Below are 24,306 nucleotides of genomic sequence, written 5' to 3'. Positions count from 1 at the left end.
GTAAAACCATTGGCTAAAATCATTGCATGTAAAATAACAATTGGCTGTGGATCATGTCAATCATTGCTATCACCAGAAATCCCACCCTAAGCGTTTTCATTTCCGTTTGTAGTCGAAGTTGTCAAAGTGGAAACTGGCAGAAACAAAACCCGTGAGTTAAACAGTTGTTAAATAAGTGTGAGGAAAATATCATAAAGGTAGTTTTAATGGTCTTGTGAATATACCTGTGCTCTCTTTTAACCACGAAGTCATTACAGTTACTTCGCTAGCCGTTGCAAACACTACTATGGGCTCGAGCTAAACATAAGGCACGACGTGAAAGCACTGTTTAGAGATTCAGTGTAATGATAATCGTGTAGGTGATTTTCAGTTGTAATTTCAGCAACAAGTCGCCTCGCTGTGGCGCTGAGTCCATGGTCTGAAGAGATACCGCCAGGACATTTCACGTGACAGCACTTCAACATGGCAGACAATAAGAGTACAACTTTGAATTTCAACATCGGGGTGCTGGGACATGTGGACAGCGGCAAGACGTCGTTGGCTCGGGCGTTGAGCAGCACCGCGTCCACGGCTGCCTTCGATAAGAACCCTCAGTCGCGCGAGAGAGGCATCACCCTGGACCTCGGCTTCTCCTCCTTCACCGTGGACATTCCCGACCAGCTGCAGGAGAGTGGAGACCAACGGCAGCCCTATGACAACCTGCAGTTCACCTTGGTGGACTGTCCGGGACATGCCTCGCTCATTCGGACCATCATTGGAGGTGAGACACCAAAGTCTGCTGTCCTAAACACTATCAGACATTGTAGTTCCATGGACAGTCTATTCTTTTAATTATATAGCGTTTCTCTTGGCTGCTCTTTGCCCAGTAAAAAAAAATCAGCTATCTGAATCAGCATCTGTGGGACCTGGGAAGTATGAAACTATTTAATTTTTTAAATGTTTTTTTGTTATGTTATGATATATATGTGGATTCTGAAGTGCTTGATGTAAAAGGCACAGTTACACGCGGCTAAGGTTTTGTTTACAGTAGTATGATCACTTACATCCCACTGTCCTGGTCCTATTTCATAATTCCAGCAGGAGGCGCCAATGATTAAGAAGTGAGATTCATGACTTAATTGGGGTGACCAAGTGGTTGCCACAGCTGCCACACAGTTCTGTGGTTTGGGTTTTGATTCTTAAATCTGGAGTTTGCATGTTTCCGCTTGTGTGATTTTCTCTGAGGTAGTTTATTGAAGAAGACTCTAAATTATCCATATATGTGTAAACGTGAGTGTGAATGGTTGTTTGTTAATATTGTGCCCTACAATCATTTGACCGGTGTAGCCCATCTCATGCCCAAAGTTAGGTAGTATAAGTTCCAGTTCCCCTGAAGACAAGAGCTATAAAAAAATATATATTTAATTTGTAGTCCCACTTGTAATTAATTGTGAAAATGCTCTTTAAAAAAACATTCATCATCTGTACACTTTATCCGATATAACTTCATCCCTGACCCAGTGGAGGGGCACATGTTAGAGATTAGGGTTGGAAGGAGAAAGTAGAAATTGAGATATCTATATTAACCCCCCCTTGTCCCAAGTGGGGAAATCACAGGAAATAGATCGAGCCAAGTGGAAGCAGAGAAAAGAGTCAAGCGCAGGAAAGCAAAGTCAGGAAAGGAAAGACAAGCAAGCGTGCGGCAGCTCTTGTTTCAACCCTCTAGCCCTTTGCTCTTGTTCAACCCTCCCCACTGATGTTTGTCTCCTTGTCTTTTCCTGTTTACTTTGCTGTCGTCACCCTCACACATTTGTACATAAACAAATAGACAAGCCCATGTTGTCGCTATAGCTAATTTTCAGATAAACATAAGCAGCCTTTTGTGTGTTTGCGTATCTCGCAGGGGCGCAAATCATCGACCTGATGATGCTGGTGGTGGACGTGGTGAAAGGAGTGCAGACTCAAACAGCGGAGTGTCTGCTCATCGGAGAGCTGACCTGCCCCCGCATGGTGGTTGTGCTGAACAAGACGGACCTCCTGCCGGCCAACAAGAGACAGAGCGCAATCGAGAAAATGACCAAGAGACTTCACAAAACACTGGAGAACACCAGGTCTGCATCAAAGCAGGAATTAGACGCATACTACCGCATAGTGCATTTCCGAACTGACCAACTGTTATCAATTTTGCAATGTTAACAGTTTTAAAGACTGTCCAGTGATTGCAGTGGCAGCCAAGCCGGGGGGCCCCGAGGCTGCCGACACAGAGGAACCACAGGGGGTGTCTGAGTTAATCGAGGTGAAGACGGGCACACTGATAGCCTTTAAGACTCTCTTTTTTAGTAAAAATGACACAGCATACTGATGAGGTTTTAAGGTGATATTGCTAAAAAGATCACTGTGGTTGTATTATGTGTAAGTATTTCGGCATTGGTAGTGCATTTGCTCAGATTGTGCTTAAAAAAAAAAGTCTCACTAAGTATTAATGTTATCAAAAGTCCTGTAATATTTGCTGCATTAATTTAGCTATTTTTTCTAAAATTGGTCAATTAAAATCTTTTTCTTCATTATTTTTAAGGGGATTTATTTATCTCATTCACTAATAGGATGGATGGATTTTAAGTTTTAAATGTATGCAATAGTATGAGGATAATCGTGTGTGTGTGTGTGTGAATGTACAGTACAGGCCATAAGTTTGGACACACTTTCTTATTCAATGCATTTACTTTATTCTCATGACTGGTTACTTTGGAGATTCTCGCTGAGGGCATCAAAACGATGTATGAACTGATGTCGAGTTATGTATTTAACAAAAAAAAGTGAAATAAATGAAACATTATTATTATAATATTATAGATTCGTCAAAATAGCCATCCTTTGTTCTGCTTACTTTTTTTTTTTTGCATACTCTTGACATTCTTACCTCTGGGAACTCCTTAAAGACTATTGGAAAACCCTTTCAGGTGACTACCTTTTGAAGCTCATCGAGAGAATGCCGAGAATGTGCAAAAAAAGTAATCAGCGAAAAAGGGTGGCTATTTATTTATGTATTTATTTGATTATTTTCACCTTTTTTTTGTTAAGTACATAACTCCAAATGTGTTTGTTTGTTAGTTGTCAACATAGTTTTGATGCCTTCAGTAAGAATCTACAATGTCCATAGTCATGAAAATAAAGCACAGTATTGAATGACAAGGTGTGTCCAAATTTTTGGCCTGTACTGTATGTATTTACATGAGCTTCTCTTCTGTTTCAGCTATTAAAAAAACAAACATATCTCCCACGGAGAGACCCAGGAGGCGACTTCCTGATGGCAGTGGACCACTGCTTTTCTATCCGTGGCCAGGGAACGGTCATGACTGGGACCATCCTGCAGGGGTCACTGGCCATCAACGACACCGTGGAAATCCCTGCACTGAAGGTACAGTAGTACACTTGGTGAAATCGCTGTTCAGACCTTTGCTTTGATCTGGTCAGGCAGAAGGAGGAATGGGTGGTGTGGGTCACTTCAATCTGAGGGAAGCATTGGGGGTTATCGGTTTACAACGGTATCGACTGCGTGATGAAATAGTAACAGTGTATAAGAATATGTCTTCATGCGGCATAAGAAGGCATTCCAAGTTACCACTGTATTTAGTGGTTCAATCAGATTATGTTGTATTTATGGCCTATTAATGTTTTTAATTCAAATATTTTCTTAATTATGACTTTACCACTGTGTTAGTGGAAGTAAATTGCACGTTCTGACTGATACAAATTCATCGCTGATATTGGACCATTATAAACCCATGAGCAAGTGCAATCATCAGAATCACCAAAAAGGTGAACAATGCAGTTTTGGATGCAGTTCTCATTTTCACCTCATAGTGGCGACAAATGTTTTCAATTAAAAGTAATTTGTGGGGAAACTACTGTGGATTTCTGTTCAGCTACTCCTGATGCAACTCAAGGTCGCCAAAGAACTAAAGCCAGTGACTTGCTGATAAATTAATTGGTAGTTAGTCAGATATCTATAGTGTTTACTTGAGGGATTTGTTTCTATTAAAATTAAAACTGTCACATATACTTAAAGTTTCACCCAAAATACATCATTTTTTTCTGTTAAAAAGAAAAAAATGGTTTAATTATAATTAATGAAACAATTATGTAATAAAATAAATAATATTTATAATCTATATGTAAAATTTATTTTACTGTTTACAAAAAAATCACTCAGTTAATGAGGTAAATTTTACAAACTAAATTAAAAACACATTTTAATCAACCTATTTTAGAAAAAAATGGCTAAATTAGTGCAACAAATGTTAAATGAAACTTGATAATGTAAATGTTTGTTGGACTAGTTTAAAGAAAGGAGTGGGCCATACTTTGCCCTTCCCCCCCGATTAAAGTATCATACTACAGTAGTGGGTACATACTATAGGTTAAAAGTTATATTTTTATTAAAAGATGTATATTATTTATACATCTATTTAATACTAATATTACAATAGTTTATTACTAATTTTGTAACCTGTATTTTTTGTTGTTGTTGACTTTACTGTTTAACATTAAATTATGAAATTGCTTAATGTTTGATTTTGTGTGTAAAACACTGTTTTAGCTATGTTTCAATTTTTTTAAGTGCTCTATATTAAAGTTCCATTGAGAATACAACAAACTTCACCGAATGTCTCTTCGTGGGAATTATTTTGTTTAGTTTTCCCTAAATTGTGTTTAGACTTAAGATGTGTTATTCCGTCACATGTCTCCCATCAGGTGACTAAGAAGGTAAAGTCGATACAGATGTTTCGGAAGCCAGTGTCAGGGGCCATGCAGGGGGACCGCGTGGGTGTGTGCGTGACACAGTTTGACCCAAAGTTGTTGGAGCGGGGGCTGGTGTGCACCCCGGGCTCCCTGCGCACCGTCTTCGCCGCCGTCATCTCCGCCAGGAAGATCGGCTACTTCAAGGGCTCCCTCAGCACGCGGGCCAAGTTCCACATCACGGTGGGACACGAGACCGTCATGGCAAAGGTGACCTTCTTTGGACTGCCGCCAAACACGCCGCAGCAGCCGCAGCCCCGCTCGCTGGAAACGGCCTTCGCCTTCGACAGGGAGTACCTCTACCAGGAAGACTACGTCACCGGCCAGGGAGAGTCCAGCTCAGGACCCGACCCAGAGCAGTGGGCCTTGTTGGAGTTCGAGCGGCCCGTCACGTGCCCCTTACTCTGCCTGGTGATCGGCTCCAAGCTGGACACGGACATCCACGCTAACGCGTGCCGCTTGGCCTTCCAAGGGTGCCTGCTGCACGGGTTTGAAGATAAAGGCTATGCTGAGACGGGCCTGCCTCGCCTGCTCATCTACAAGACCAAACACAAGGAAGGGCAAGTGGAGAGGGTGAGTGGTCGCTCTAAATCCTAAATCATGGGGATAAGAACCGAAGTCTTTCACATACAGCAAAAAAAAAAAAAAAACTCATTTACACCGCAAAAAAACTTCAACCACAGTCAAATTTATTAAAACACACATCGCAAATGTATTGGAATGCAAAATAACTTAAAATGTAGCGAAGTTACCACACGTGTTTAATGTCTGCGATTGATACGTCAATGTGGCTTTAAGAGGCGGGGCCTGGTGGGGTGGCGTGGCGTGTGAGTGTCTGGGCCTGAAACGTGGATGACAGCAGCTTTTGTTTCAGCGTGCTTGTTGTGTTTGATTGTTTCAACTCATTCAATGCCATTGACGGTTATCGACGTCAAAAAATCATTTAAACTATTTCTATTAGTTAAGCATTTTATCTACTTTTGTTAACAAGAGTATGGAAGCCTAGATTTTTTTATTGTACATTTAGAACAGATATAAAATTTGTGATTAATCATGCGTTAACTAGTAAAGTCATGCGATTAATGACCAAAAAATTTAATTGCCTGACGAGATGATTATTCAATTTTTTACTCGTAATTAATCGCATGACTTCAATTGTTAACTCACGATTAATCACAAATTTTATATCTGTTCTTAATGTACATTTTCATACTCTTGTTAACAAAAGTGGATTTTTTCTTTTTTAAACTAATAAAAATAGTTCAAATGAATTTTTGACGTTTGTAGCCGTCAATGGCAGTGAACGAGTTAAAAGAGTTCAATAATAAATGGCCGATGTAAGTATTCTTTAAAATTATGACTGAACAATTAATCAAATTCAATTCGACATCTCAATGTAGTATAATACAATTTTTCAAATCACAAAGGCTGCATTTTGGTGGAAAAAAGTGTTCTATGTCAAAGTGTTGGTTCGGACTTTTTGACATATCGGGCCTAAACCTAACATTTGCCAAACTGCCAATCGTTGTCATCATTTTATCAACCGCAGATATTTCCGCTCTATAATCTGATGGGCGAGAGTCACTCACCTAGCTAGGCCTGTCACGAGAACACATTTTTTTCAAAGGATGTTTCTCCAAGAACTATCATGATAAAAAAATATTGTTAAAAGATTTTATTTTAAAATTTTATTTGCTTGAACCAAATGGAAGCATGCAATCTCCTGGAGACTTCCTCTCCCACCCCTTTAAAGGCTGGGCTGGTGCAACCCTCATATTATTATTCTAGGCGTACCTTTGAGAAATGAGGGTACCTGAGCACTCAAATTGGTCTCAGTCTACATTAGTGCTGGGAGATATGGCCCAAAATAAAATCTCCGACATTCTCGGCGTGTACAACTTTAATGGTTTTAGTCAAAGTAATAAACCTAACAAACATTTATTTGAAAGAATCTTTGTTTTCTTAAAAAATAAATCCAAAGTGTTCAGACAACAATAATGTGTAATGATTTCAAATCAGTTTGACCGGAAACTTAATGTTGATAGCTTTTGCATAAAACCACACCAAACCAAAACTATTCATAGCTTGTGCATAACTTGCTTAAATGTCACAAGACTTGTTTGTAACTATTGTAAACAAGTCTTGTGAACCAACCAGCCAGCATTCTGCTAGGTGTGCAACTTACAATTCACAAAAGCATTTGGATGTAAAGAATTTAAGAACAGCTTTTAATAATCTAGAAGACGTAAAAACACTTCTGTAACAAAAAATAATTGAGAAGCACTACTGTATGTGTATATTTTATTTATTAATTTATCTAGTTCCTAGACATTAGACAAGTTTAGTGCTTAAGAAATGCAGTCCGCATGTTTACACATCGTGAAAAGTGATCAAACCACAGATTTGTTTGTGTTATTGTTGTAATCTGATTTATGATTTACTGATTTATGTATACGCCACACTTGTTTGGTAGGATTTTGTAAAGTCGTAGTGAACACTTAAAAGACTGCAAGTTAAAGTGTTTAGTAAATTAACAATTCTAATTAAAGTACGGCAAATAAATAAATTGTCTTTCATAGTAATTAATTATTTGCTTTAATTTTAGTGTAAGCCTAACCGAAAAAATTATGTACCAAGTAATGATATAGTTTATTGTAATACATTTGAATGTATTTTGTTCAGGGTACAAAATAATTTCATATTAAATTGCAATCACATAATGCAATTTAATTATTTTTCAGAATCGCTCGACTCTATTTCAAATACCCATGAAAAGATCGCTTCAAAATTGGTATAGTGTAGTGAGGGCACAAACAATTAACTGCAATATATTGTAGGGGTGCACCGATCCATTGGCCCCGAGTTCCTTAATTCTGAAAGATCGGTGATCGGCCGATCCCTTAAAAATAAACTGATTCCTGTTTTGCTGAGATGACTAATAGGATTTTCATTTGTATTTGAGAGAACTACTTCATGTGTAGTTAAAACACCCCATTTGTATTATTTCACCGATATTGTTTAATATTTTCCAATAAAACAAGATTGGAACCCTGAAGGTATATGTTGCTTGTAATGAAAAAAAATGGTATCAGCAGGTCAAACTTTATCTAATGATTCATATATTGTGGAAACACTATATGAAGAGTTACAACTGTAAATATACTAGTACTACTAACTATGATTCCAAAACTCTTAAAAATTATCTTCAGACTGATCTCACATTTCCTTTTAACAATGTTTTTTTTTTCTCAGTCGAGATGAATCACTTGAATCCGCTTCCTTGACACCAATTAATGTACTACTTTCCTATTTAGACCTGGCATTGATGATGGCGTCTTTGTTTCAGAAAGGGAGCAAAAACCGCAGATTGTTGAACTTTCTTACTGAATAGCTCGGGATCGGTTCCACCGCAAAAAATTTGGACTTTGAACTGCGACTATGCAGGTGAATTCCTACTTTGCCTTTGCCTCTGTGCCCTCCCGCTCACCCTGCAGTGCTCCCGCTGCTTTGGATGTTTCTCATTGCTGGTGGCACTGGAGCATGGCTGGCAGATACAAAGCCCGCATTGTGTGTTCACAAACAGACACGTACACACAAACAAGCGTGCATCGGCAGTGCCGCTGAGCGCCGTTTGAGACGTGCGGGCGCACATGCCTGCGACACGGAGGTGCATGCGGGTGGCCGCCTGACGCCACTCGCCCCCGTCTAGCTGTCAGAGACTGGCGCTGTTTGGACACACCTGAGTGGCACGGGAATAGCCACACCGCTCGGTGTTCACATGACTCTTATTCCACGGAGCAGCAGTTCCCGCGCTCCCCGCGTCTTGGGTTTTAATCACGGTGTCATTTGCACATAGTAGCACCTTAATAGGAAGAAGATACACAAATGAAAGTTTTAGAAAGGGTGGCTAATAGGCAAGGAATTTATTTTCACAGCTGGAGACAAGTCCCTGTGAGTCACAAGCATTATGGCACCGACTTCAGGAAGTCGCCTTCTGACTAATACAAAGCATGCACAAACAAACACAAATATGACTTTCGACAATGTAGTTTTCACTTTTGGTTAGCGTTTAGCCTTGGCTGAGGCACTACGGTGACATTCTAAATATAGTATGTAGACTTGCTAAAATGTAATTCTCAAACAATTTTATCAAAAATCTTTGGTAAGGGGAAGGCAACCTTAAACATTTCTTTACAATAATATGTTACATGTGATCTCACTAGTCTAAACATGACATTCTGATTAATATTACATTTGTAGAATACAGGTTATGCAGCAAAATCTAGCCGTTTTTATCCATCTCGGGGGGGCGGCCATTTTGCTTCCTGTCGACTAAAGATGACATCACAGTTGCTCAGGGCTCAGGCAACGACCAATCACAGCTCATCTTTTTTCTGAAGCTGAAGAATAGCAAAATGGCCGACTTCTGATATTGATAAAAAAAAATTGCTGGATTTCGCTGCTTAACTCGTATTCCACAAGCACAATAATAACCAGAATGACTATATTTAAACTAGTGGGGCTGCATAGAACATATTACTGTCAATTTTGGGGGGGTTGACTTTAAGCTCTATGTTACATGTATACTGTACATACATAATGCTAAACAGATGTATTAGTCATTAACTCATTCACTGCCATTGACGACTATAGACGTCAAAAATTCATTTGAAATATTTCTAAAATCTAGATTTTTTTGGGGGAAATACAGATATAAAATGTGTGATTAATCGTGATTAAACGCGACTTAAAGATTATCAAAAATTCGGCGATGATTTTTTTTTTTATCGTAATTAATCGCATGACTTCACTAGTTAACTCACAATTAATCAAACATTTTATATCTGTTCTAAATGAACAATAAAAAAAAGGTTTTCATACTCTTGTTAACAAAAGTAGAAAAAAAGTTAAAACTAATAGAAATAGTTCTGAGTCTATAGCCGTCAATGGCAGTGAATGAGTTAATTGCCAACGCTGACCTAAATGAGCAAAATATTATTATTTTTTTCTGTAGTAGTTATTATATCATCAGCAGCAGTATGAAGAAGATTATATTCGATTTTTAATGCTAACTATAAATGTGTTATTGTTCATTTTCAAATTTACTGGTCGAAACGGCACATTATTATTTCTTGATGATCAAATTTTAGTGCATTCCAGAACCTAAAAAGCATTAAAGCACTACATATTGTTGGGTGGTCACTGAACATAACAGGATGTTTAATCCCTTTAAAACAATGACCAGCTGATCTCATTTTACAAACATGGCGGACTTGCTTATTTTGCCATGAAAACGAGTGGTAGTGTATAGTGTTTTAAATGTAATATGTTAAATTATATATACTTTTCTTGAATAAGATTTTTAAAATACTGGAGCCCCCAAAATGAGTCAGTTCCGTGTATTATTATTTTTTGTTACGAAATTCCACCAAATATTTGTGACAAATGGCCACATTTAATTTCATCCATCCATTTTCCATCAGCACTTGTCCTCATCAGGCTGAGCTCATCCCAGCCGAGGCGTGCTACACCCTGGATTGGTCGCAAGTTAATCACAGGGCACCTAAAAGACAAACAACCATTCAAAAGAACTTCACATGCACGATTTAGGAACGTGGGAGGAAGCTGGAGCTCAAATTGACAGTCAAGATGTTGGATTATAGTCAAGTATTATGTATTTAGTAGATCTGAACAATTAATACAATTCTAATTACAGATTAATTTATTATTATAAAAATACATTAGATTTAACCCTGGAGAACCCAAGAACCCTTTTCTTCTTTGGAAAATTATGAATTATACATTAAATGACTGCTATAAGTTCACTGAACACCAAAATATGTTTTTTCAATTTTAACCCTTGTTTTTTGAACTAGCTCAGAGTTGCTAATTTATCAAAATATATATATATAAAACATACTTCTAGGCATTCTGCAACATGAAATGAAATAGATTAACCAAAAAACACAATTTTACCATCTGATGGTTTGCTGAGAAGATGGTTTTGTTTGGATTGATTTCCAGCTCAACAAAACAGCATGTTGCCAGCCATCTTGTCACCACCACTCAGGCTCATTTAAGTGCAATATTCATCCACTAGATGGCCCCATGCAGGGGTCAGAAGTGGCACTCTGGACTTTTGAAGTTAAATTTGTAAAAAAAAAAAAAAGGTCTTTGTTATTTGAATAGCAGAATTTATAGGGGCCAAATTTGACCCCGTGGGTTCTCCAGGGTTTTAATCCAAATCTAACCGTTCTCCTTTTTCATTCCACCCACCATAATAAAACAAACGATCAAACTGCCATATCTTCACACCACATGCTAGAGAAGCCGCACATGTAGTTAACTTCTATTTGCGTGTTGCCCCTCGCGTCGAGGTGAAATTCAGGTCGCGGGGTCAAGTGTGCAAAGCAGCTTCCCTGTGTTTGGGCCTCAAGGCGTTGACTGCTTCAATCCTCAACTCTCGAGTGCAACGATGCGAGCGGGACGTAAGACCGCTCGTCATGTGGCGTTCGCCCGGTTATCAGCCTTCAAGTTCTAGTTCATAGTTGTCATTTCTGAGATATGACTATTGCTACGGTCTGTCGGACGTCTATAGCCACTGTATGTTTCTTTTAATCGGCGCATCAGTCACGCTTAAGGGTCAAACGTTCGAGAGTGAGAGGACGAGTTAGCGGTGGCGCTCGGAGGAGGCTCGGAGACAGAGCGGTGCCCTCCTGTTATCAGATTAGTGATGGATGATAAGCAAGGAATACAAACAAACGGCATGAAATGCGCAGGAACGAGGAAGCAGAGACAGCCAGGCGGCAAGACGAGAAGAATGCGCCGGCGGTGGGCTTGATGAGGGCACTTGACAACGAGGAGGGGGTGGGCCGTCCTCGCCGTTACCGTCATGGCTGACATTGTCAGCGCTGTAATAAGATTAGTTTGTGATTGGGCGGTTCACGTTCTTCCTCTTTGCGTCATGTGCAGGTGACGGACGACTACACCGTGATTGGCCGCAACCTGTTCAAGAAGGAAACCAACCTGCAGATCTTTGTAGGCCTGAAGGTCACGCTGTCATCGGGCGAAACCGGCGTCATCGAGGGCGGGTTCGGACAGAGCGGCAAGTTTAAAATTAGAGTACAAGGTAAGAACCAAAGGTAGTTTGTACAAGAGGTCTTCTTCTACTTCAGTATCCGCCCCCAAATACTTTTTTTCCGATTTTCGGGGCTGGGCAGATTGTTTTCAGGATGTGGTAAGAGTGCTCGGGCTGAGATCTCCAGCCGCATTCCCAGGATTCCTTCGGGGATTGCCTGTGTTCCGGGGGAAATCTGTTCCGTATTTATTTTACCTTCTGTTGCTCCAAACCTACTGCGCCACACCGGGAGGGGAGAGAAAACAAAAACATATCAAAAAGACAGCCTCACCTACATCCTCTTCACTGACACACACACACACACACACACACACACACGCACAGTCTTGAGAAAAGTTAGTGCTGGTGAATGAGTTTGAATAAATAGTTGCACTTTTTCTAAGTCATTACCCTTACAATCTGAATTTGGTTTCTAGCATATCGCTGATTACAGAAAAGCATTAATAGTTGGGGTAACTATTCCAGCTCTAAACCACTTTATCAATATTTGAGTGTCATCATAATCATGATCAGGGAATGCAGATATCATATCCATCTAGACTTAAACCTTTTGTGAGATGAATGAGTGAACAGCTGGACAGATCATAATGTAAAATGTAATGAGCGTCATCGTCGCCACAGCAAATTCCAACCTGATCTGATGAGATTTTCCATATAAAATCGCACATGTCTGACAAATACAAAATGTAGATTAGTTCCAGATTGACAGATTACGTAATTTGTGACGCTGCACACGCCGTAGTGGAGTTTACTGAAATCGGTTTCGACTACACAGAAAGTTAGGACTTTATGACATCATATATAGAGGATTTTCACCAAAAAGTTAATAGGATAGTTTTGGGAAAAATGCTGATCCATTATTTATAAGAAAAAAAAAAAAAAGAAAAATCACTGATGGATGAACGAATGATTGTCCAGCCATCATCATCAGCCTCAAAGAACATGTATATAATCAAAAATCCTATAATATTCATGGCAATTTAGCAAGATTTTCTGTTCAAACTGCATAAATAAAATGCAATTACAGTCAAACCTCGATTTTCATGATGAATCCATTCAATAAAGTCTAAAACCGAATTGTACAAAAAGTAAAAAATAAACTAATGCATATGAAAATCGGGGTTTCACTGTATCATATTTGCATCCCCCCCATTAATTAATTGTTTAATTAGTGTAATTCAGGGGTGTCAAACTCATATTAGCTCGGTAAAATAATGGTATATAACTTAAAAACAATTGGACATTGAAGGACATTCATCCTTGTCATATGTATTTGTGTTACCAGTAATTGGATTTGTGTCGTATTTAACGTATGTTTATGTTGGCCTATGATTAAATTATTATTATTTTTTTAAACAAACCGTAACTTTAAGTTGTGTGTAAAATAATGACATTAGTTGCATTGCTCATTTGAGGACTGCTTGTGAAATTACGAATTTATATGTTTTGATTGTGGCTGGTTGATTAATTGGTCCGACATTACAATTTTATTTTGATTTATTTTTTATTTTTTATTTTTACTTTACAAAATCGTCTCGCACGCCGGATTAACCCCCTTTGTGCCTGATCCGGCTCGCGGGCCGTATGTTTGACACCCCTGTTGTAATTAGAATGAGAAAATATTAGTAAAATTTTAAATGTCACAAACTGTACAGTTAACATTTTTCATTTATGTAATTGAATAATTGGTTATGATCAAACCATATGCCAATAACACAATTAAAAAAAGAGGATTACTGAGTATTTTATTTTTGAAAATAAATGAAGTGTTTTGGACATTTTAACTTTTTTGTTTCGTACGAATGACTTGGCCTATCTTTCAGTTAAAAAAAAAAAAAATCAAACGTGGCCCTTCATTACAAACGTTTGCCCACCACATAATATGTGGGACTCTACTGTGCGTATTTGCATGTGAACCCAAGTTCATTCAAGTTAGTGCACGCTGGCGTAGTCACAACTAGCGGCGATATCTCACAGCATAACAACCCTTACATCGGCATACCGATAACAAGAAGAATGCTGGCGCCATTATGCATGAGGCCAGACAGACAGCGTGTTAAGCAATGAAACTAGAACATCGCTTACCCTCCGTGTCCAAAACCGCGGGCGAAATTAGCAGCCAGTTTGAACGGAGGGCACAAATAGAAGCACAAGAGGGGCAGAAATGTGACTCGGCGTAAAGGAGCGTGACACACTCGCTCATAGTTCTCAGGAAATGAAGGGGTCAAGGCAGACAACGCACTTGGAAGCGCAGCGTTGCAGTGCACATTAGGTGGGTCATGCGGGGGCGTGGGGGGGGGGGGGGCACGTGCTTCTGTGACTGACTGGAGATGAACTTCACCAAAATACAAACTCACTAGAGATTCAGGAATTGTATGAAAGCCTAATGTTTATTTTATGGATGGAGTCGCTACACAAGAGTGGTACTGCAAATCACAGTGCGTTATTAAGAAGTTGATTGATACAACTCTTGGCTATTGGACCTCATTACTGGTGCCTTATTAATAATCCTTCCATGCACTGCTTCAAGTATGTGTATGTCCATTTTTTTGTTCTGTTTTTGTTTTTGTGTTTTATTTAGTCGAGTCAGATTCCCGCTTCTCTGTGCTGCCTTGTCAATCGAATCTGCCCAAGGCCTTCCGAATTAGAAGTGCTGGCCAAAATGTTTTTTCTTTCTTTCAATTTCTCTGATTGGTTGGTGAGAGCAAGCCAAGTTCAACTATGAAAACAGCCATAGACATCATCACCAATAATAATGAGCATTGCTGGCGATACTATATTAACGTAAAGGGGAAGTCAACCCAAAAATCTATCCCTAAAAAAGTCTAAACACAATATTCTGATTAATATTGTGTTTGTGGAATATGAGCTATGCAGAAAAAGGCACCTGTTTTCATCCATCTCAGGGGGCGGCCATTTTCCCACTTGCTGTTAACTGAAAATGACATCACAGTTGCTTAGGACCAATCGCGTCTCAGCTTCAGAAAACAGGTGAGTCGTGATTGGTTGTTGCCTGAGCCCTGAGCAAATGTGATGTCATCTTCAGTCGACAGCAAGTGGCAAAATGGCCGCCCGTGAGATGGATACAAATGTAATAATATTCCACAAACACAATATTAATCAGAATACCGTGTTTAGACTAGTGGGGCTGCATAGAACATATTATTGCCTTAAAGTTAATTCATTATCAATTTTGATGATCAATTACATTTTCAATTAAATAAATTGATTTAGAACTGCTCAACATGATGTATGTACATTAGGGATGGGCAAGTACCACGCCTTATTTAAAGGTGTCGGTACACACGGAGCCACTCGATACTGGCCCACTTTAGGCCATTTTACGATCAACAACTACTGTAGAAATTAGAAGAATATATATTTTTTTAATTCATTTCATGCAATTTTAAAGAAAAATGCTATACTGAGATATATGGGTCTTTCTTTAACTCTTTGAATGCCAGACGTTTTCAGAAAAGAGATGCCGTGGGTGCCAGCCGATTTAACCATTTTTGACTGATCTTTCAAGGTCCACAGAAAATTATGTGTTTGGACTATGGAAACACACATACTACCAAATGAAAGATTGGACTCTCATCTTTCATCAGAATTTTTTTTGGGTTTCTACCTTATTCCGTTTTTCAGTAATCAACAATAGAAAATGGTTAGTTTCACCTCAGTTTTGAAAAAAAAAAAACGTCTTTTAACGTCTTTGGCACTCCTCCATAGGATTTTACTAAACGTTATTTAACATTTTTGGCAGTCAAAGAGTTAAAATTTCCGGCCATTTATTTTTATTTTGTTTAACGTATCATAAGTATAAGTGGTATCGGTGACTACTCGAGTCCAGTGATCGTTCTGGTATCGATCTGAAAAAAAGTGGTATCGAACATCCCTAATGTGCATGCTTTTATTTAGCGTCTTCATGTAGTTGATTGTTTCTATAATTGTGGCGTGATGGTGCTATTAAGAGGTGGATTACATTGGGCGAGCCCCACCTGCTACCACTGGACCTCATTAATATTGTTCAGGTGTGCCTTATATAGTGTCCAATGAGTAGGAGATACAGAATTAGATCCTCTCCCCTTGTCAAATCCTCCTATGGCATGAAGGTTGGTAAATAGAGAAATCTAAAAAAAAAAAACATGTCTGCGGATCTTCTCCGCAGAGGGTCTCCGCCCAGAAACCAAGCAGTTGCTGTCCTCGACCACTTCCAAGAAAAGGGGGAAGGGGGGCGGCAAAGACGCAGGCGTCGCAACGGAAGATGAACCCAAAGCGGACACTCGGCATGTTAGCATTCACTTGGATTTCAAGCGCTATGTCTTTGACCCCCACAAGAAGATGGTTCAGTTGTGACCTCTGACTGTCGCTCGAACATTCGACAAGACTCTTTGTCCTTGAAGCGAGACTTCGTTTTATCAGAGTGGGAAATGCTTATATTAAATGATGTGAAATGATATCGCTGCAACCGCTGGGAAAAAAATTATAAAAAAAATTCCCTGTATGGAGATGGACTTGATTCATTCTAACAATAATGTGTTTGTTTTTTTCATTTCTTTTTTAGAACTCTTAAAATCTGATTTGCAAATAATTGATTTTTCCCCCCCCTCATGTTCTTATCGGTCTCACTGGGGGTCAATGATTAATCATGCAGTCATTTTCTGTTTGACATAATTTCTTGAAATGACAAGAGTGGAAGGGTTTTGAGCTGCAATTAGACCAGATTAAATGGAAACGTCGCACAAATAAAAACGATCAGAAACTCCATTTGACATTCATTATTTTTGCATCTTCACTTGTGATGTGCTTTATTAATTATTTTGTGCTACGAATGCAATCGCAGAGCTTGAAAAGAAGGTGAATTAATTAGCAGCGGGTAAAAAAAAAAATGCCATTAGAAAGTAAATTGGTGGAAAAAGCACCAAAGGGCACGTTAGAACTCATAATAATTGAAATGAATTGTTGTAAACTGATACCTGTCAATACTTTTAAACATGATTATTGCCTTTTTTTTTTTTGTCCTACAGTTTCTTGTACTGTACTCTATTACAGGCAATCTACCTTGATGAAAAGATTCTAAAGCTAATAAAGAGAAAATTGCACTAAAATGTCTTCAATAATGGAGACATACATCAGTCTGGCTGAAAACACTTAACGACGACGTGTCTAATATATTGGCTGTGAGCTTTAAGGGGCGGGGCCGTGGACTCTTAGTATGTAGCCGATGATGTCAGCAAGCGGCGGCTGTGAACACTGCTTCTATCTTAGCGGGAATCTGAGGAAATTGGAGAGAGCGGGAGCAAGAGGGGACACTGCAAGGTTTGTTCCCCTGAGTGACAGTCCTTTTAGTCTTATCTCCTCGCGTTCCTCTTATAGAAAAGTAGGCAGAGAGGGGAAAAAAATATTCGTTTTACTCTTGTGTGTCTGCAGTTTGGCTTTCTAGCAGCAGTCAGTCGCCATCCATTCGGGGTTTTATTTCTATCCATGATGCGCTCTTGACAATCCGTCATTGCGCACTTCCATAGTATTTGGTGTAGCCAATTAAATAAACTGTACATTTATTTAATTCATTCAAGTAATACTGTATATATCTTTAAAAATACACTGTTAGTCCAGGTTTAATTGTAGGTGCACCTGCACAATCATACAAAAGCTGAATCAGAAAGTCACCAGTAATGCTCAATTTATAGAGACGCTGTCATTAATATAACAAAAGTTCATTACTAGGGAATGATTCTGAATACGATTTTTGACATTTTCATCTAATCATGAATTATTATTTTAACAATCCCAACTCACTCAACGATAAATAAATGAACCAAAAGCTATTTGACGTTTTGAATCACATAATTGAAAAGGGGAAATAAAGAGATTAAGCTTAATATGCACTATTTGACAGTGCTACTTATCAAGAACATCCTCTTTTGTCATTAAAGCAGACACAGACCCCCCTCCCCCACCCCCACCCCCGTCAATCTTAACATGCATGCTAATCCTGTTGTGTTTTTATGTGAGAGAAGTCTTCCCATCATGGGTGAGGACGTTTGTGTAATCTGCTTTAAAGACTGACGCAATTTTGGCAGCGGGGATTGACACGCAGGGAGGTTGTGGGACTTGGGTTACTTGGGAGCAAACATTTTGTGTAAAGTAGTGGTGGGTCAAAATAAATAGCAATAATACACCACCATCGGTTTCTTACAGTACTGTGATAAGTTTAACTTTTTAATGTGATGTGAATATCAGTACAGGGAGTAATTTTAGAAAAAGATATTTGCGCGACCCAAAAGGGCCGGAACCAATATTTGGTGTTTCCTCACAGACATTCATTGCTGACGGACAGCAGGGCAGAGCGAATTCAAATTTAAACACGGAAATGTGACGCGCCTGATGGCGAGCCGACCTGCTCGATGGACGCCCGTTAGTGGAGGTAACAACAACACAACTTTAAATAACTTTCAAATGGCGTGATTACTGTGGGTAATTACTAAAAAAGAAGGTGCTATGGACAAGGCACGGGCGCTGTACGGTCGAAACAGCGTAGGTCGCGTACGACGTAACTCTAGGACTCCCTGTATTCTACTTTATGTACTGGCAAGATTGAAAATATGAAAGATCATTATTTCGGTCTTGTCTCATGAAAACTTAAGCATCGTTACCATGAGGACCAGGGGGCGGAGCAAGGGTGTTGCGACAAGGCTTGTGGAAGTGTGACGAAAAAACAAAAAACAAATCTATTGTGTTTTCACTTTTTCACCAAGCCACTGAATTCCACTTTTACGACTCTATTTAGAGCAACACCAAGGAGCTTTCAGTTTTTGATTATGGCGGCACCATATGGACAAAAAAAGTAGTGTTTTGACTGTAGGAAGACCACATTTCCCATGAAGACCAACGCATAGCATCTTTGGGCTCATGCCAGAGAATGAAGTCCGGGCCAGTGTTGATCCTTGACTGACTTTTCTTTTTGTCTCCTCAGATAAAACTTTACGCACATATACGTTTGAATTGACTTTGATCTTTGTAACGATTGCTGAAAGGAGGAAGTGACGTATGCCATAAAGCAGTCCACAATCCACATTTTTAGTTTTTTGTGTGGCCACCATTTGAATTATTATTTTTTTTTAGTAATGAATATTTTTTTTTATGTTTTATGGAATTATTTTTTTACCTTCTTATAATTCTTTTAATTGTCATTCTTTTTATTATTCTTATACTTGTATGTCGCTTTATGTAGCTTTTTGCATTGTCTTGTGTATGAATTATGCACCACAAACTTGCCTTGCCAAATAATTAAATAAATCATAAATAACTTATCGGCAAACACAATTCCTCAGAATGGCAGACAAATTTTCAAAGGTAGGTTGCTCAAAAACTTAAGAGTCATTTTTCCGCAGTTGTCCATTTAACAAACGGGTCAATAGAATTCTTTTTCTCCCTTAGAAATACTGTATAATTGTTTTTATGATAAAATCTTATCCAATAGGAGTAAACCACTACTACTGAAAAACTTTAAAGTTGTACAGTGAAAAAAAAAAAATCAATGTTCACTTTTGTTTTATGCTCGCAAAGGCTGTCTATGCTAGTTTTTACATCTTTCGTTATAAATACAACTTTTTCTCAATTTTATAAATACCGTAACTTTATCGATTTATTATCATTATCATTATCCTGTGTGATTCTGCTCCACTCACCCCGTGTAAATCTACTGTCTCATTCATCACCACTTTCACAGCTCCCCTTAGTGATAACGCCCAGACGTGATGATTTTCCATCACCCGCCTGTAACCGGGTAACCTCGAGGTCACGACAGTAGCTGCGGGTCAACCTCAGAGCGGCCCAATGTTTACAGATGGGAAACGAGCGTCGATGTGCACAGATAACGGGCCTGCTTCTCCCGAGACAAAGCAGCACGAAGGAGGGGGTAATTGACAAGGCTGAGGAGGAGGGCGACAGAAGCCGTTTCAAATGGGACTCAAGGCAGGCGAGATTGAAAAGACTAATTAGCCGCCATTTGACTGATAAATGGCTGCAACATTAATTAGCAATTTAACCACTGGGGAGCCTCCTAACGTGCCTTCCTTGTATTAATGCCTCGCCCCAAATTACATTCTTTTAAGGTTTATTTGCCGCTCCAAAACAGTAAAACTTTATTCACATGAAACTGCGGTTTCAGTACTTTGTGGATAATCAGGGGGGGGGGGGTGCAGATTTAGTGTTTTTTTTTTTTTACCAACGATCACGTAAAAGGGGTAACTTCTCCAAAGTTCTCTTAGAATAAAGAGCAATGAAAAGTTGACGAGTCCAATTATCACACTTATAAAATTTAACACGCATTCACAATCATGTTGTATGTTTAATCGAATATAAAGTATGTTTACTTGCAAAATTGTCCACGGATTAGGGGATGACTTTGCAAATTAAACTGGATAAAAAAAACAAAGGAACTTAAATCATTTGCTCTATACATTTATTATCAGATAAAGATTTAATGTCTTTCATCGCCTAATATTTTAAATGAATAAAAATACAAATAATTTGTTCTATGAGTTCTGTTTTGCTATCTATGATTCCACTGCTTTAACTGACGTTTCAGGTCCAAATTTTTATTTTATTTCATTTTATTATTTATTATTTACTACACGTGTCAAAATTAGTGCGTTAATTTTGAGTTAATTTAAAGTTCCTATAACGCCATTAATTTTTTTAACAAATTGCTTGGAAACCCTGTACTGAGGGACACGTACGTCCACGTAAAAATTTTGCAGTAATAAATTTAATAACAATCAATGCATATATTTGTGGAGACTGCAGTCAATTTGTATTTTACAATTTACAAAATGTGCAGTTATTTCATGTTAAGATGAGATAGCTCTTCATATGAAAAGAAAAATGCACTGCGCCGTCCAATTATCACACTTATAAAATTTAACACGCATTCACAATCATGTTGTATGTTTAATCGAATATAAAGTATGTTTACTTGCAAAATTGTCCACAGATTAGGGGATGGCTTTGCAAATTAAACTGGATTAAAAAAAACAAAGGAACTTAAATCATTTGCTCTATACATTTATTATCAGATAAATATTTAATGTCTTTCATCGCCTAATATTTTAAATGAATAAAAATACAAATAATTTGTTCTATGAGTTCTGTTTTGCTATCTATGATTCCACTGCTTTAACTGACGTTTCAGGTCCAAATTTTTATTTTATTTCATTTTATTATTTATTATTTACTACACGTGTCAAAATTAGTGCGTTAATTTTGAGTTAATTTAAAGTTCCTATAACGCCATTAATTTTTTTTAACAAATTGCTTGGAAACCCTGTACTGAGGGACACGTACGTCCACGTAAAAAAATTGCAGTAATAAATTTAATAACAATCAATGCATATATTTGTGGAGACTGGAGTCAAGTTGTATTTTACAATTTAAAAAATGGGCAGTTATTTCATGTTAAGATGAGATAGCTCTTCATATGAAAAGAAAAATGCACTGCGCCGTCACCGTCTTACAAATGCAATTATGCCATCTAGTGGCAGAAAAATGACCAACACAAATCAATATCACACTCGTTTTTTTATTAGTTTAACATTGTTTCTACTTTTATGTTAACAAGAGTATGAAAACAATAAAACTATTTTATTGTACATTTGGAACAGATATAACATATCTATTGAAATTATGCGATTAATTACGGTTAAAGATCTTAACTGCCTGACATTCCTATTTTTTTTTAACATTTTCTGGTACAATATTGCAATTGTGACCTTCAGCTGATGAATCGATGATTGACGTCGCATGTAGCTAGGAGACAGTCGTATCATGCCAACGAACACGTGCATAGAGAGTGATAGAATCACATGGGCCCTCGCAAACATCGCCTTCCAATCTAATTTAGCTGTGATTAAAAATGCCTGTCGTTTGATTAATAGCGCCACAAGCCTCTTTGAGTCGGCCGCTCCCATTTCCGCCACTGGTTGTTATCTCCCACCTGCCCAGCTGCTCAACTCTTTTGTGAGTTGCGACCGCGAATAAATGCACTATATGGTGTGCGACTATTCAACTTGGTTTATTGCAAAATGTTACCAGTGAAATTAATGCTTGGAGAATTTATGCATGCAGTTATCTTCCAGCGATTTACGTCCTTTGCAAATCAAACTAAGGCTAATTAGCGGATCTGTTCTTAAATCTGCAAGGCGCAACCAAAATGCCAGAGTGAAAGAAAAGCCTGTAAAGATCGTCATTGTTCCGCCGTCAGCGCTCGAATTGTCTGCGTGTCTGCGCCTGTCTCCGCCTAACCAGCAAGACAACAAAACAGCCGTGCAAACGAGCGCTGCCAATTCAATGAAGAGGCATATTGATAAAGTGTTGCCATATCTCCGAGTCATTCACACGCGTTCACCATGCAGCCGTCGCGCCAAAGCTGAATTGTCTTTGTCATCCCATTCGTCACCTTAGGACAGCGCCGACGGCCATTGACAGGCGCAATAACAGACGATCATTACAGCTGAGCTCAGCAGCGCGGGTCAGAGTTCACCTGCGACATCACCTCCAAAAATACAAGCCGGGATTTGTCTGTTGTCGATATCATCTTGTCATTTGCTTTCTCTTTGAGTAAAGCAGCAAGGGCCTCGTGCTTGCTTCTGACCTGGGCACAGATTGATTGGAAAATATGTTTTGCTAGATAAAGACTTTGGATAATGGTTGACTGACCTTGAGGAAACAATTTTTATGAACATTTCTTGTCATTTTTTTTTATATGCAGGCCATTATATATAAACATACCATCAAAAAAGCTTAGCTCACATTCAATCTGGCCGCAGCATTAGACTGGTAGGACTACATTTCCCATGGTTCTTAGACACAGCAACAGGAAGCAGTTCTAATGGCGCATTTGAGGATGGTGGGAAGCCGGTTTTTCCCAGTTCTGACCTCAAAGCGTTTGAGGCAAAAGTAAACGCACAAAATGGTGGACAGTGATAAATTGTTTTTTATTTTGGTCTTTAAAACTAATTTTGACCTCCAGCAAACTTACCTTCTCACAATTGTGCTTTATTTATGTTTAAAAAAAAATCTTATTTCATAAGCATTTCATACAGTTCAGTAGTTCACCGTATAATTTCATGCAGGGAGATAGCATACTGTCAAATACGTTGTGTTACGTGAAGCATGTCGAATATTTATGAATGTAGAAAGCTATCTAGTTTGTGTTTTACCGTTCACGGTCTGTGTTTCCAAATGGGGCGCCATTGTGGAGTGACGTCACATTGTAGTCCGTCGGTGAAAACCGGTTCCTTTTTTTTTCTTCTGATTTTGCAAGTGAGATTTCCGAGTTCCCGTACACACTTCCTGGTTTGATGTCGGAAAAGTCCGACTTCCGACAATCCTCGAACGCAGCATAATTCCGATATAACGAAAACATGGACGCCTGCTAGCGATTAGATGCAGATGAGAATGAGAACGTAATAGGAAGGAATTTGAATTAAATATGACAAAGTAAAAAGCTGACATCCATACATACATAAAGCACACCAGATTACAAGGCACACTGTCGATTTTTGAGAAAAGTTAAATATTTTAGGAAAAATACGGTATATGGCGCATCACAGGTTGGACTATTTGAAAAATATTTGTTATTTTAACGGGCTTTTGTCACATGCATCCATGGATTATAGGATTAGTTAAAGGATTTTTGCAAAAATATTTGTGCCAATTTTCAAGTGAAATCTAGTGACCGTAGCCTATGTTATGCAATTGTGATTCTACTCTACTATTTTTTTTAAAAAGCTGCTCTGAAAGGCACTTTAAACATCTAAACACAGTGTTTAAAAACAACAAAAAAACAAGGTTATATTGTACATGTTTAGGTTATTTTTAAACAAAACATATTTTAAAAAAAATGTTCTGAATTTGTATGAAGCGTGTCATTACCCGGCAATAATAATTCATATAAATAAATAAATAAAAACGAGGGTCTCAGGGTGAGAACAGTTAAAAACCACCGACTTGAGCAATTTGCAGAAAATATATAATAAATAAATAAATAATATGATTTACACCTTTGGTTTCTCACACAAAAATTGTAGTCTATCAAATTGAAATATTTTTGTTAGACATATTGTTGCACTCGCTAGCTGATCAAGAGACCATTTGACACTGAGAATGCTATTGCAGCACGGTTAAAAGGCGAACAATATACGGTAGGTTGGATGTTGATGCAATACGATAATGGCATGAAATTATTTTTTCTCTTTCTCTTTCCATGTTGTCACCACGTTCTTGCTATCTTCTGCCCAGTTACACCAAAGGAAAGGAAACCATGTATTTAGTGTTGTCAAAGGCCAAAAAGAAAGACCGTTGAATTCAAGTCGAACCTGATGTCT

General features: G+C 38.4%; 1 protein-coding gene across 2 annotated transcripts; it reads left to right on the top strand.

Moving 5' to 3' along the window:
- Window positions 1–11: 11 nt before the first annotated feature.
- eefsec (eukaryotic elongation factor, selenocysteine-tRNA-specific) lies at window positions 12–24,306 on the top strand. 2 transcript variants are annotated; one of them, XM_077572847.1, is made up of 8 exons: window positions 56–151; window positions 383–760; window positions 1,883–2,090; window positions 2,179–2,275; window positions 3,233–3,397; window positions 4,735–5,352; window positions 11,752–11,908; window positions 16,086–16,684. In XM_077572847.1, exons 2-8 carry the CDS (start codon window positions 463–465, stop codon window positions 16,271–16,273), a joined length of 1,731 nt encoding a protein of 576 aa, XP_077428973.1. In that variant the 5' UTR covers window positions 56–151; window positions 383–462; the 3' UTR covers window positions 16,274–16,684. The 2 variants fall into 2 exon arrangements, with proteins under 2 accessions (XP_077428975.1, XP_077428973.1); XM_077572849.1 differs by lacking the exon at window positions 16,086–16,684 and adding an exon at window positions 24,221–24,306 and having other exon boundaries at window positions 12–760.

This window comes from Vanacampus margaritifer, chromosome 8 (assembly GCF_051991255.1).
Source record: "Vanacampus margaritifer isolate UIUO_Vmar chromosome 8, RoL_Vmar_1.0, whole genome shotgun sequence".
Lineage (NCBI taxonomy): Eukaryota > Metazoa > Chordata > Actinopteri > Syngnathiformes > Syngnathidae > Vanacampus > Vanacampus margaritifer.
This window is presented reverse-complemented; position numbering and strand designations above follow the sequence as displayed.